This window comes from Sylvia atricapilla, chromosome 1, assembly GCF_009819655.1.
Source record: "Sylvia atricapilla isolate bSylAtr1 chromosome 1, bSylAtr1.pri, whole genome shotgun sequence".
Taxonomy (NCBI): Eukaryota; Metazoa; Chordata; class Aves; order Passeriformes; family Sylviidae; genus Sylvia; species Sylvia atricapilla.
Window position 1 is genome coordinate 96,928,588 of NC_089140.1, and position 13,471 is coordinate 96,942,058.

General features: G+C 36.6%; 1 protein-coding gene across 2 annotated transcripts in view; it reads right to left on the reverse strand.

Moving 5' to 3' along the window:
- Positions 1-12,420: 12,420 nt before the first annotated feature.
- Positions 12,421-13,471, reverse strand: part of CCDC102B (coiled-coil domain containing 102B) — a 136,811-nt gene continuing 135,760 nt past the window's right edge. For both annotated transcript variants that reach the window (XM_066328408.1, XM_066328393.1), the window contains one exon: positions 12,421-13,042. In XM_066328408.1, the coding sequence (XP_066184505.1) occupies positions 12,953-13,042 (90 nt within the window). In that variant the 3' untranslated portion in view covers positions 12,421-12,952. The remainder of the gene's footprint in view (positions 13,043-13,471) is intronic.

A 13,471-nucleotide genomic window follows, 5' to 3' on the forward strand; every position in this document is an offset into this window, starting at 1 on the left:
AATATTAAGTATTTAATTATTATGACAACATTTGTCAACAGAGTGCTGTGTTCTGGATTTAGCTAAGTCTGGGTTATTTCAAAACCTTAGAAACACCATACCATAACATGTTAGGTTATTATACAACTTATTAGATAAAAGAGAAGTGACTGACCTTCTCCTCTATAACAGTTGAGAAAGGCCTCTTCAGCCTCATGAAGTTCCTTTCCCATTGTGAAAGGCAGCAAGCCTCTTCTGCCCCCATGGGATGGAAGGATTTCTTCAGTGTTCCCTCCACAGCCAGAGGACAGGGGTTGTACAGCACACCATTCCCAGCACTGCTCAACTTGCTCAGATGCACGCTGAGCCGGCAGTGGCAGAACCAGCTGTTTGCTGCATCTGGTGATTAATCCTCATCTGAGATTCAGGGACATTTCAAACATGTAAGGAAATCTTTTCCATTCAATCTACAAACTCAGGTAAACAATTTACTCCTAATATCCCAAAGTGTGCAGAATTTCAGAGAGGGTAAATGCAGGATCCTTGTAGTTAATAGGACCAGAGTACCACACTTTCCCCTCCCTTGGATATAATTTAATATTATCATTATTTCTACAAGTTTAACTACAATACTTCTGAAACATCTTGGAAAACAGGAATCTTGGAACAGCGTGATCCATGCTTGCATTACATTATTGCAGCAGGAACACAGCGTTACAGCATGCAGCTGAGTTGATGGATTGCTGCAGTCATTCAATCACTTTCTATCTTTCCTAATACATCAGACTGAGCTCACACATTAGACACCAGAAGGTCTTGCAGTACACATTTTAATCCCTATTCTAACATTGTGTAATACATAATACTTAAAATTCTATTTAATTTTCTTTTAAATTTGATTAAATCATTGCATCACTTACTTTACAACATACCATGACTCCACAAGAAAAGACACTTGGGTTTAATTGTTTGAAGATAAATCTTTCATAGACAATTGATGGCCTTTTGGTGTGACACTGTCATTACTGCATGGCCTATATGTTTGTTGTTGCTCACATCTAGTGTATTTCTGAGTCCTCCTCAGCTTTCCACAGTAAGATAAAAGGAGACAGTTCCTCCAGTCAAATGTACCCACATTCTAGTCTATACCCACCTTAGTAGCCCTTGACTGCAAGTGTTCAAACTTGAATTCTATTTTACTGAATTACCAGAATTCTATGTAGCTTCATTATGCATCCTCTGGTGCCTCACATTATTGCTTCCTCTACTTATAGCAAAGTACTTCTGAAACCTTCTGATGGCTTTATGTACATTTGAATATCTTTTCAAATTGTGCTGTAATGCTTAGTAACTCAGTCTATAGTAGTTTAATACTGTTTTGCTAATTGGTGTCAAGCCTAAAAATAAGTATGTGGTAAAGAAAAAACTTTTATTTTAAATTATGTGCTTCTGTACACACACAAACACACTCACAAGCACATAGTGCTGTTCTAAAAGATTTTTTACCACATTTCTCATTGATGGAATCTTTGTGTGAGTAAAACCACCGGAAGACAGGAGTTTTATGATGATAACAGGTATATTTTATTCTGTTTAGGTTCAGATGCATTCAACTATCCCTATGTGGTTCATCAAGACTCTTGTTATCAGTGCCTTAAATTATGCTAAAAGCATTCAGTGTGGGATAGAATGGGATGTGCTGGTTGCTGGAGATGATGCACATTTCAAATATGTTTGTAGCTCTAGCAAGCTTTTAATTCTTTCTTCCTCACTTCAATAAAATCCTGTTAATTCTGGCCTGGACTGCTGCAGTCCTTTGACCCACAAGTTACCAGATCTTTCTGTCTTTGGTGCTTGTCTTCCATTTTAGTGTCATGCCTTTGGTCAGGTAGCTTTGATGTGCATAGGAAAAAGTTTGCATTCCTATATCACCTTCTTATGACCTTTTCTACTTGCATAAAAGAACACTTGCTTTTAAAATTCAAATACATTACAAGAATAATTTTAAGTTATACATTTAGAAAATAATAGTCCTAAATCTAAACATTTCAAACAGAGGATATGGAACTTCTGTCTTAAGAAAGCAAAACAAACAATGAACTACACTCTATGATATTTCCATTCAACAAAAAATCTGTCATATCAGTTTCTCTTGGTCACAAAATTTTTTATTATACCATTTCTAGCTTGAATAAAAAGTGCAATTAACAGAATATTTTCATATTAAATGTGAAATGTTTATATTTCATATTTAATATGAAATATAAAGTTTATATATTCTCTCCAATGTTTCTGGTTTGATTTCTGTTTAAGTGCACAAAAGCTTTCCTAATGTATGATCATGCTGTACATACATTATACACCCACCAAATCAATACACTCTATTAGTTTGATATGCTTAAACTAATAGCTGAGATGGTTACTGCATCAAGACCTGAATTGGAAACTAATCTTGGGAAGAATCTATCATTTGAAAATATTATAGGGTCAATATGCTTCTAGCCAAATCAAACAGATATACCAATTCAACAGTGCTTCAGATAACTGTGTTGTAAAAATAAAAATATTCAACAAGAAAAGACTATTTTTTGAGCTCCAGCATCTCCTTTTTTCTGTTTGAAAATTAGTTAGGAGTAAAAAATAAGTCCTTCCTTGCCTCATCTCTCCCACAGGGCACCATCTATGGAAAATGGTTAAATCTTCAGCAGCCAAATATATCTTTTCCTATGGGTGAAATGTTTTATTATGGGAAGTCAAGCCTGAAGAAATGGCAATTAAGGAGGACTTTGAGTTATACTGTGCATTAGTTCTAAAGCAAAATGAAACAATTTTTTTCCCTTTAGGATCAGCTTCGAGAGGGTAACAGCAGTAGCAGTGAAAGCTTTTTTTAACAAAGTAGTGATAGTAGTCTTTAGTCAGCCCTTTTCATGTGACCCTTACCCAATGTTCATGTTTAGAAACAACTTCTTGTAGATATATGAGAAAATGTAACTGACTTAGCCAGGAGTTGATTTTTTTTTCTCTACCATCCTGAATTGCTGACTTTAAACCCAAAAGAAATTGTTTCTACATAACCCAGATTAGTTTGTAAATAACTATCTATAAGACTAATATTGTAATACAATAAAGACACAGAAAGTTTTCAAGCTTCCAAGAAAAATATACATGGAAATTTGAATCTGACTTTTCTATCACTTGTGTGGACACAAAGGCAAACTACAATGCTGTTTTGAAGGATTAAACTACAGCTTGCTGAGAGAGTTGGCAGAACTGAAACATGAAGGTCGTGCTATTCCATATATACAAAAAATGTGAACAAATGAAAGAATGCAAAGAAAATTCATAAATAAAATATATCTTTGTGCCAGTGTTGTACCCAGGAATTTTGCATTCTTTTCCCTGAAAAATCTAGGGTGATTTTCTATTGAAAAGTACTATGGAAGTGTAGTCTCTTTAAGTGCATATTTTCAGTTCTATGAGCAGTATTTTCATAGATAAATAATTACAGAGCAGTCACATTTACAGTTTCTGTTTATATTTCTTAAAGAAAGATATTTTAAACAGAATTTCATATCGACTTCCAATGGCTATCCATCTTATAAGGTTGCCTCTTTCCCTGAATGCATTAAAAGATTCTCATTAAACATATAGATAATATTTTCTATTTTCCCTCTCATGTGGGCTCGAATTTAGATTAATAGAAACTATGAGAATTTTAACGAGTTGAATTAATAAAAATGGAATGTTTACTCCATTATCATTGAAGATCATGGTGATTTTTAGCTCTGAGCTATCTTGAATCTCACAAGTCGTATGGCTAATCCTCATTCTCATCGAAATCCTGATTATATTCCAAAAACACTCCTTCATTTTCTGATGTGTGTGAACATTTTTTTATTTAACTCAGAATATACACAAAAAAGCATGTCTGTTAAAAACACAGCTAAGATCTGACTACTGAGATGTCTTTGCCTGAATTAAGGCACAAAGGAGACTATATGCCAAAGTCAATTGCATGGAATTTATTTAACGGTAAATGTGATGTAGAGAGATTGAAAGAAATAGAGGAAGAGAGCAAGGAGAGAGACCAAGCAGAAGACAGTCACCACCCATGGATTCAGTGACATCCTGTTGATCCTTCTTCACACTGGGTTCTGTGGTGGTGAGGGTCCTGAGGACATTTAAAACTTTTCACTCTTTATATATTTTAGCAAACAAAGGAATTGATGTTCATTGGTTACACCATTCTCTAATGCTAATTACTCCACATGCTTAGTCTTTCTCATCTTCTAAGCCAGTGGTTTCTTGAGTCATTGGGCTGGGAGATGGTGGTGGCAATCAGCCCCTGCCAGAACTAGAATTTGGCCAGTCAGAGCTGACTTTGGCACAGCTGATGAGCTAGCTTTCCTTGTGACCCATAAATTTCACATTCTTTGTGTTCATTTTCAGCTATGTTAACCTTCCCTTAGGTCTGAGGCACTGTCCAAACAGTACCTCTTTATGTTATCTACGGTCCATGTTCCAGGTATGCACAGAAAAATACTGTGGGTCATTCAGTGGTCATTGGTGGTCACAGATGCCATCTGTCCCATGAGTTGTGGTATTCTTTCTTTGACCAGTGATACGAGTATGAACAGGTGCTTCTTTGCACAGATTCTGTAATTCTGTGATTCTGTGATGTAACCCTTCCATCAGCTTATAGGTGGTAACTCAAGAATCACAAAGATGGTTAGAATTTGGATTCTTTGGCCTGGTGAGGAGGAGGCTCTGGTATGATGTTATTGTGGCCTTTCAGGACATGAGGGGAGCCTAGATGAAATCTGAAGAGGGATGGTTTGAAAAGGTAATGTAGTGATGGAACAGGAGTAATTGGTTTAAAACTGGAAGAGATTAGGCTTCGATTGGATACTAAAAAGAAGGTCCTTGTTCTGAGGTTGGTAAGGCGCTGGAACAGGTTGACCAGAGGAGTTTTGGATGCTCCATCTCTGGAAGTGATCAAGGCCAAGTCTCATGGTGCTCTGACCACCCTGGTCTAGCATCAAGCATGGCAGGCAATGTAAGGGGTTGGAACCAGGTGATTTTTAAGATGGCTTCCAATCCAAACTGGTCTATGATTCTATTAACTCATATGAGTAGCTGTATTTTTATTAACAGAAAAGAAATACACAGGATGTTTTTTTTTTGCAAACAACAACCTAGGTAAAATTTCCTATGGTTATTAATCAATTATTAATTAAATTGTGTCATTCTTGTACTCTTTCTTTTACATTGCTAATCAGTTTAATGAATGACAGTATTGGAAACAGCTCATCGCCATAGAGAAGAATATCAAACTTGACCTCTTTGGAACAGTTCACTATACTGCTGCATATCAAGGGTTGTATTGAATAATTCGTGTAGTCCTGGTACACTGGTTCATAAGAAATCACAACAACAGAATAATGGTAGATTAAATCTGTTTAAAGAAGACAAAGGGGTAAATTTATGCTAAGTTATGCTCTTTCCACTCTTCAAATTACTCTGGAAAGAAGTGTTTTACTATTTGAATAAAAGCACATGTATTGAGGCTTTGTGACAAAGTTTTGGTAACAGGGAGAGAGCTATAGAGGTGGCCTCCATTAGAAGACAACAGAAACTGATTCCATGTCAGACAAAGCCAGTTGCAGACAGCTCCTAGGAGATCCTGGCCATTGGCCAGAAATGTGCCCATCAGCTCCTCACTGAAATATTTAAGATTGGGCAAAAATGGTGCTCAGCAGCTGTGACAAAGAAGAATGAGAAAAAATGAAACCAACAGCTCTGGAGACATCAGTGTCACAGAAGAAGGAAGGGAGAAGGTGCTCCAGGCACTCAACCAGAAGCTCCCCTGCACCCCCTTGGAGAGGAGTGTGATGAAGCAGTCTGTCCTCCCGCAGACCATGGAGCTCTGTGGTGGAGCAGAGATCTACCAGCAGTCCGTGGAGGATCCTGTGCTGAAGCAGGTGGGCATGCCAGGAGGAAGGTGCAGCATGTAGAGGAGGATTTCTGCAACATGCAGGAGCAGATTTTCTGGCAGGAGCTGCAGAGCAGCTGGAGCAGTCTATTCCTGAAGACTGTGCCCATAGAAAGGACCCTGATTGGAACAGTTCCTGGAGGATTGTGAGAAGGAAGGAGTGGCAAGGAGGAGCTTTTGTGGGGGGATACACACCCCAACCGCCATCCTCCTGTGCCACTTGAGGGAAAGAGGTACAGAAGACGAGGGTGAAGAACTGAAGCTTAACCTGGGAAGAAGAGGAAGGGGAAAGTCCTTTTAGTTTAGTTTTTTATTTCTCATCATCTTAGGTTATAATTAATTAGCAATAAGCTGAACTCTCTCAAGTCAAATCTGTTTTGCCCATGAAACTAACTGGTAAGAAATCATCATGTTCTTAGATTGATTCTGAAGTTCTTTAATCTTATTTTCTCCCTCTGTCCTGTGGAGGAGCATCTTGGTGGGCATCTGGCAGCCAGCCATGGCCAACCCACAATACTGCAAAAAAGAGAATATGATCAATGATTATTTATATGTAATTACCTGCAAGCTTTCACAGGACATTTAATTTGGAAAACAAATTATTTTTCCATTAGCTGTATTAAAAGCATTTAAACTTCCTATTTCTCAACATAATTTTTAACAAAACACCTGACAATATATAATAGGAATAATGGTGAAGAATTAGCAAACAATAAGGAAAGAAGAAAACATTAGATTAATTATCAGTTTATATTCTTATGTAAAAAAAATTGCATTACTTTCTTTGTTACTTGTAAAGGGAGATTTTTCAAAATACATGTCTAAGATACATGAAAGTACATTAAAATTGTGTTTCTTTTTTTACTTCTGAGTGCAAAGACCTAAAAGCATAATATTTTTCCTTATTCTGAATTGTTTGTTTTGAAAATTACCATGTCACTATTTATTCCACACAGGGGTCTTTCGTTTTATTTTCTTTTTCTAAGAGAGAGATGAATGATTTCACTGAGCTGTAGTCAATGACTATAGGATACTAAGAAACAATTACGAGTCTCCAGAAATATGCTGCCATTTCAAAATCTCAAAATTGTGCTTCTTAAATTCTTTTCTTGGATGCCAATAAATGCATGCAATGTGTAATGAGGAAGCTTGGTAATATGCTGGCTTTTAAATCCATTTGTGTTTTTATTGATTACCTGACTGGAAGAAAAGCATTAATTTGTTAACAGAAATAGAGTCTATTGTATGTGTAGCATAACATTTTGTTGAGTTAAGATAATTAGTAAATCCACTTTTATCTTCTGATGTGTTCACTGATTGATGGCACGCTAAAATTTCACTTTAAATTCTCTTACAAAGATAAACCCCAAAGCTTAAATGGTAAATATCAGGGTTTTGTTTGTCCTATTCTTATCTACACTTTCCTCCTTTCAAATGTTAATAGCCCAAAGAAATATTTTATCTAATCCTAGCATAAGCAGTCATTCATTGCCCTTTTCTAATTATGATCAATAGATTCCTCAAATGGCATTGCTTGGAAATATTCTATTCATGATTAAGGGAGACAATTGAATCACATTTGCAGTCTAATATAGTTATATTTGTTGAATATATTTAGAATACCTTTTGACATTAATGTTGGATTTTAGGTAATTTTGATTTAGACTGTACAAAATTATGGATAGACCTTTTTTATTTCATTTGACTAAAATTGCCTGTCTTCTTCCTGAAGTCAAGTGATAAAATATCTGTAATGGTAAAAGACATCCAAGAATCTTTGTGGTTTCTGAGAAATAATTGCTTACTGGCATATTTTAAATGTAGTATTTAAGGTTTCTTTCCCTTTAAAGTGGGAAAAATAGGTTATTCTGAGAAAACCTTTCAATTGCAAAAGTCATAGAGACAGGACAATTGGATAGTACAAAGGGTAGATAGTTCAGCAGGAAAAGTCACCCATTCTTAATGAAACTCCTATAGCTCCCTAATGAAGACATGGTTCTGGACTGGTCATAGGCCCATCAGAGTTATTCTCCCCTGTCAATCAAGTCAACAGCAGAATAAGTGCACATTATTTTGGAATGTATCTTGAAAAGTGTTTCAAAGTACTCCAGAGGGAAATCGAGACATCCCTCAGAAAAGCAACCTTTATTTAGGAAGGAGGAAATCAACATGGCACAGACAGCATGAGTTCACAAAAGGAAAGTCTTATAGAAATAATTTGATATATTTCTGTGATAAAGTCACCTGTCTATGTGTGAAGGGAAGGTGGTGGAAGTAGTTTTTCTGTGTTTTACTAATGTGACCACAGACACAGAAGGCTGAATTCCTTTCCCACCGTTGGGGTCACCACTTGCGATGGAGGGTCACACGTGCGGCTGCTGTTAGGAGCAAGAAAGGATGAAGCAGGCCAGCAGGAGGTCAAGCAGGAAAGCTTCTACTTTATTTTTCTGATTCCATATATATACAAATTTACAGACAGGCCAAGATTGGCTACACAGGTAGCCACCTCTTCGACCTCGTTGGTGACCATCACCATCAATCATCATTCTCCTCCTAGAGAGGAAGAATGTAAACAATTCTAATAATATACAGTGTTTACTTGAAGCTGCGTGAGAACAAAATACAAAAAGTGAAAAACAGGCAAACTTGAGGCAACATACTAACGCTGTTGATACTGTGCCTCACAGCATCCTTCTGGATGAGTTCTCCAACTGTAGGATGAGTGTTTTTAGAGTGTGCTGGGTGAAGAAGGGCAGAGCTCAAAGGGTTTTACTGAATGGTTCTACATCAGTCTGGTAACTGACCACTAGTAGAGTTCCTCAGGGTTCAATTTTAGGGCCAATTCTGTTCAATATATTTATCAATAATATATCAATATATTCATTAACTATCTGGACGTAGGAGCTAAATACTACATTAGCAGGTTTGCTAATGATACCAAGCTGGGAGCTGCTGTTTAATCTCTCGAGGCCTTGCAGAGGAATCTAGATATATCGGAGCATTAGATAATGATTAATGGGATTAAATTTAACAAGAGCATATTCTGCTCCTAGGGTGGAGCAATTTTGGGCACAGTAATAAACTGGGAGAGGAATGGCTGGAGAGCAGTCTTGGAGGCAGGAGCCTGGGGGTGCTGGTCTGCAGCAGGCTCAATGTGAGTCAGCACAGTGCCCTGGAAGTCCTGAGGGCAAATGCCAGAAACAGAGCAATAAGCCAGTCATTGTGATTGTCCTGCTCTATTCAGCGTTGGTGTGGCCTCACCTTGAGCACTTTGTGCAATTCTGCACCCCTCAATTCAAGAAGGGTATAAAGGTCCCCTTGAACCCCTTGAAGATAATTATAACCCTTGAATGGATCCAGAGAAGGACAAAAAAGCAGGTGAAAGGGCTGGAGGGAGTGTCCTTGGAGGAGCAGTTAGGGATTTTAGAGTTGTCTAATTTGGAGAAAAAGAATTTGAGGGGCAGCCTCATCACTGCAGCATTCTGAGTAGGAAAAGTGCAGAGGGAAGCGCTCGACCCTTCTCCCCAGTGTCCAGTGACAGCAATGGTTCAAAGTTGTGCCAAAGGAGGTTTAGACTGGAGATCAGGAAGCGTCTTTACTGAGAGTGAGGTCAAACACTGGAACAGGCTTCCTAGAAAGGTGATCAATGCCCCAAGACTGTCAGTGTTCAAGAGGCACTTAAGATAATAACCTTAACAACATGCTTTAGCTTTTGGTCAGCTCTGAGGTCGTCAGGAAGTTGGAGTAGATGCTCATTGTAGTTCTCTTCCAGCTGAGCTGTTTTTGTCTGTTTTATTCCAAACACAGTGTTATCCACTGTTTCCATACAAACAAGTACAGGACCACAAGATCATATAAATCATTCTTTCCTATCTTTCTGTGCATGTAACAATATTAAATAAAACACATGTTCATGGTGTTAAACAAGGTTTAATTGAGCATTGTGAAAATTATTTCCATGTCTTTCTATCACTGTGTTTACAATCAGTTTGTAAAATTGATCCACATAATAGATTCACGCTATTTATTATCTTTAAATGGAAAATAGGAAAGACTACTTTTTGTACTGGAAATCCACTGTTTTTAGGCACCACTCGTCTCAAAAGATGAAGAACAACTCAATTGTTTGCAACCATATTTAAGGTTAGTTTTTTGGCAATCCCATAATTATGCTTGGTGACCTTGAGCAAATTACTCCCGCACAAATCTGTGTATCTTCACTTCCCACATGTAAAATGTGAAGAGGAATGGGTAGGAACATTAGTATATGGCAAATATCATAGGTGTGTATTTAAGATCAGGAAATATTCTAGTATTATGGAAAGGTCATAAATTAGCCTTCTAAAATGTTGTCAACTGCAGCCAGGGTAATCATGCATCATCTTATTTTGACTCACTTTCAAGTGACTAATTTATGGGTTTACTTCTTCAGAGAGGCCTCTGAAGTTCTCTGTGTATGTAAAGATGAAATAAATATTTTATTTAGATAATAAAAGCAGCTGAGTTTTCTCTGTCTCTGGGAATAGGGAGAAATTATGAAACATTAAGGCATCTTGTGTGATCTATAAGAGATAAAAAAGAAAACTTAAAAAGTGCTATTCAGAAAGTGCCTGAAAGTAAAATATGATCAATAAGTGAACAGAAAGATATGTGTGGGATAAATGTCAATATTAACTACCCCCAAAGAAACTAAAATTTCCTCATGAAAGAGAAAAGATACTGTACTGACATTCTGAAATAAATTTCAAAACTTGAATCATGTGATGGTGGTTTTATTGTCACCATGACTTTTAGACCAGTCAGGTGCATCCCACCTGCTGGGTAGTATAATACAGTGAACACATCTGAAAGGGTTTATAGTAGAGTTAGAGCAGCAGAAACTAGCTTCTGGTTGGATTTCCCTCAATACCCGTGTTGCACTACCAAGCTGTTGGCACAGAAATGTTCTCCAGCACCAATTCAACATTATTTGTTTTTCCTACAGATTTAGAAATAGAAACAGGAAAGACAGAATCTCAGTTTCCCCAGTAATTCATAATATCATTTGGCTTGATTTTTAGCCACAGTTATTACTGTGGGCTGAAAAGGTACTCTGGAGCTTATAGGTATTTTAGCCAGTGCTGAAACCATGCTTTATCTCTAAAACATCTCCCATATTTCTAGTGGCTTGTCAGAGGGAAAAAAAAGAGAAAGATCTTATCTCTAAAGTTTATCTAAATGATGCAAGCTTTCATCAGTTAGTTGTTGTGTTGCCGTATTTTCAAGTGCTCCAGTGTAACCATAGAAGTACATTTGTCTGTTACAGCTCTTAAAAATCAATAATTGTGCACTTTCCATTTCTACTGTGCACATCAACATTTTCAATGCAGCCATTTCACACACTGTGGCATCGTGAAGACGCTGGCATAAGAAAAGCAGATGGAGTTATAAAGAAAGTCCGTGTGTCATTTCACAATGAATTGAACAAGAGCAGAGATCTTTTGTCTAATAAAAACCTTGAACCAGTGAGTTAATAAAGGGAGGGAGTTTGAATTATGAAAAAAAGAATTATGGATGTTATTTTATTGTCAGTTCTTATAAGTTTTACATGTCCAAACCTCATTTAAAAAGAAATTGTCTCACAGTATCTCTGTACCTTGCTGATGAACTTGTGAATCAGCTATTTGTAACAGACAGAATTCCCTCATTGTGTATCCCTTAGTGTGTCCTGAGGGGTAATGGCTGGGATTAGTTTAGCATTACAAACATGAAAGAGGGTTAAGAATATATAAAGGTAATCAAAACACAGATAATTCTGCTCTAGCACCCCATCTCCAGCAGCAGCCTAAAGCTCAGAGAGGAACATCTTGTTCTCAGCTTCCAAGCCTCTGCAGCTCAGAGAATTCCTTGGCAAAATGTGATTTCTATGTAATCAATAATCTTTAATATTTTTCATTTTTTGTAGGTTACAAAAGAAATCAAGACATCTCACAATTCTCTCTTAGAAAGGACACAGCTTTAAATACAACTACAGCCCTCAGATAAGTTTTCAGTTTATAGGAATATGGGGAATGAAACATATTGCTGAGCAATTACTGCATTCTCTGTGAAACAGAATCTACACATACTCATTATCAATTGCACATGGCAAACAAAATTATAATTTATGTCTCACTTGATGGCTGATAGTTGCTGATGTTTTTATAAATTGGAAATTTTCTAAAATTCTCAATATCTGCTTTTCCAGTTTATCTTAACATATTTATGTTACTTCCTAAGTGACATTTACATTTTTTTTTTACATGGACAATTAATAAAGTAAAATTTAAATAAAAATGTGATATGTAGACAATAACATAAATTTGAGACACATTAATTTTATTATATGATGAGTAGAAGAAACACATAAGGAAAGGATATTTCTTTAATCTAATTGTGTATGTGATAATATTTGGGTATTTAAAATTAATTTTCTTTTCTTCTTTTTTTTTAATGAAAGAAAAGTGTCATGCACACATCACCCTGGTAGAACTGGGGGCACTGAGATGCAGATATTTTTTTCCACTGCTGCATGAATGCAAAACACACAAACAAATCAAGAAACAAACCACTGACTTCCATTTCAGACTCAATGTGTTCCCAGGACAGAATACAAACATCTCTCACATACCATGCACATTCTTAAGTCCTTTTTCCCAGAGGTAAAACATGGTACAATTTAATGGAAGTCCACCTTTTTCCTTTAGAAGAGAATGGTTAGAACAACTGGAAAGGAATGGCAACGGCCAACATAACTTCTAAATAGGTGCACCCCGACTCTGGTATATTTCCCTTGGTTGTTATAAAAATCAGGAATACATAGAAACAATGCATACAGTATTCCTATATGTATATGACTCTTCTTCAAGTAAATTTTCATGTATGTCTTTATGAACAATATTTGCCTCTCCTCTTTGCTGTTAGCCTTGATGCCACAGGGCTTTTTGGTGATCTCCCATATCTTCATTCACTGTCATGGTAGAATCTCCAACAGCAGACAAGGAACTTTGTCTGGTCCCAAATCCTGTGTTCACCTTCTTCACCTTCTTTACTCTGAAATGGAATTTTTAAAATAATGTGACCACAACACAAAACAGAAAAGTCAGTTCGAGTTTAAACAGTTACAGCTCAAATTTGTTCTAAGAAAAAGATTTCAATAGAAGACATTAGAATTTGGATGAGAAAATCTTTCTGTATTGTATACATTGGATACTTTTTCAGCTGATTCCTTAATAAGACATGAAGAAGTATAGGGTTTCAGAGCAGTTACTTGGAGTTGTCTTTCACAGTGAGAAGCAAACTACACTTTTGATGACTAGGAGCCATTCTTCATTGATTGGCAGTTCTGAACTTCAGTCCTATTGATATTCAAGATACATTTAAAGTACTTACTTTCAACTCATTAATCTTTTTATGGCAAGAAGGGAAATTGGGGAATAGTGAAAAAGATCAAAGAGGTTTCAAACTCCTCATTTGACAGAA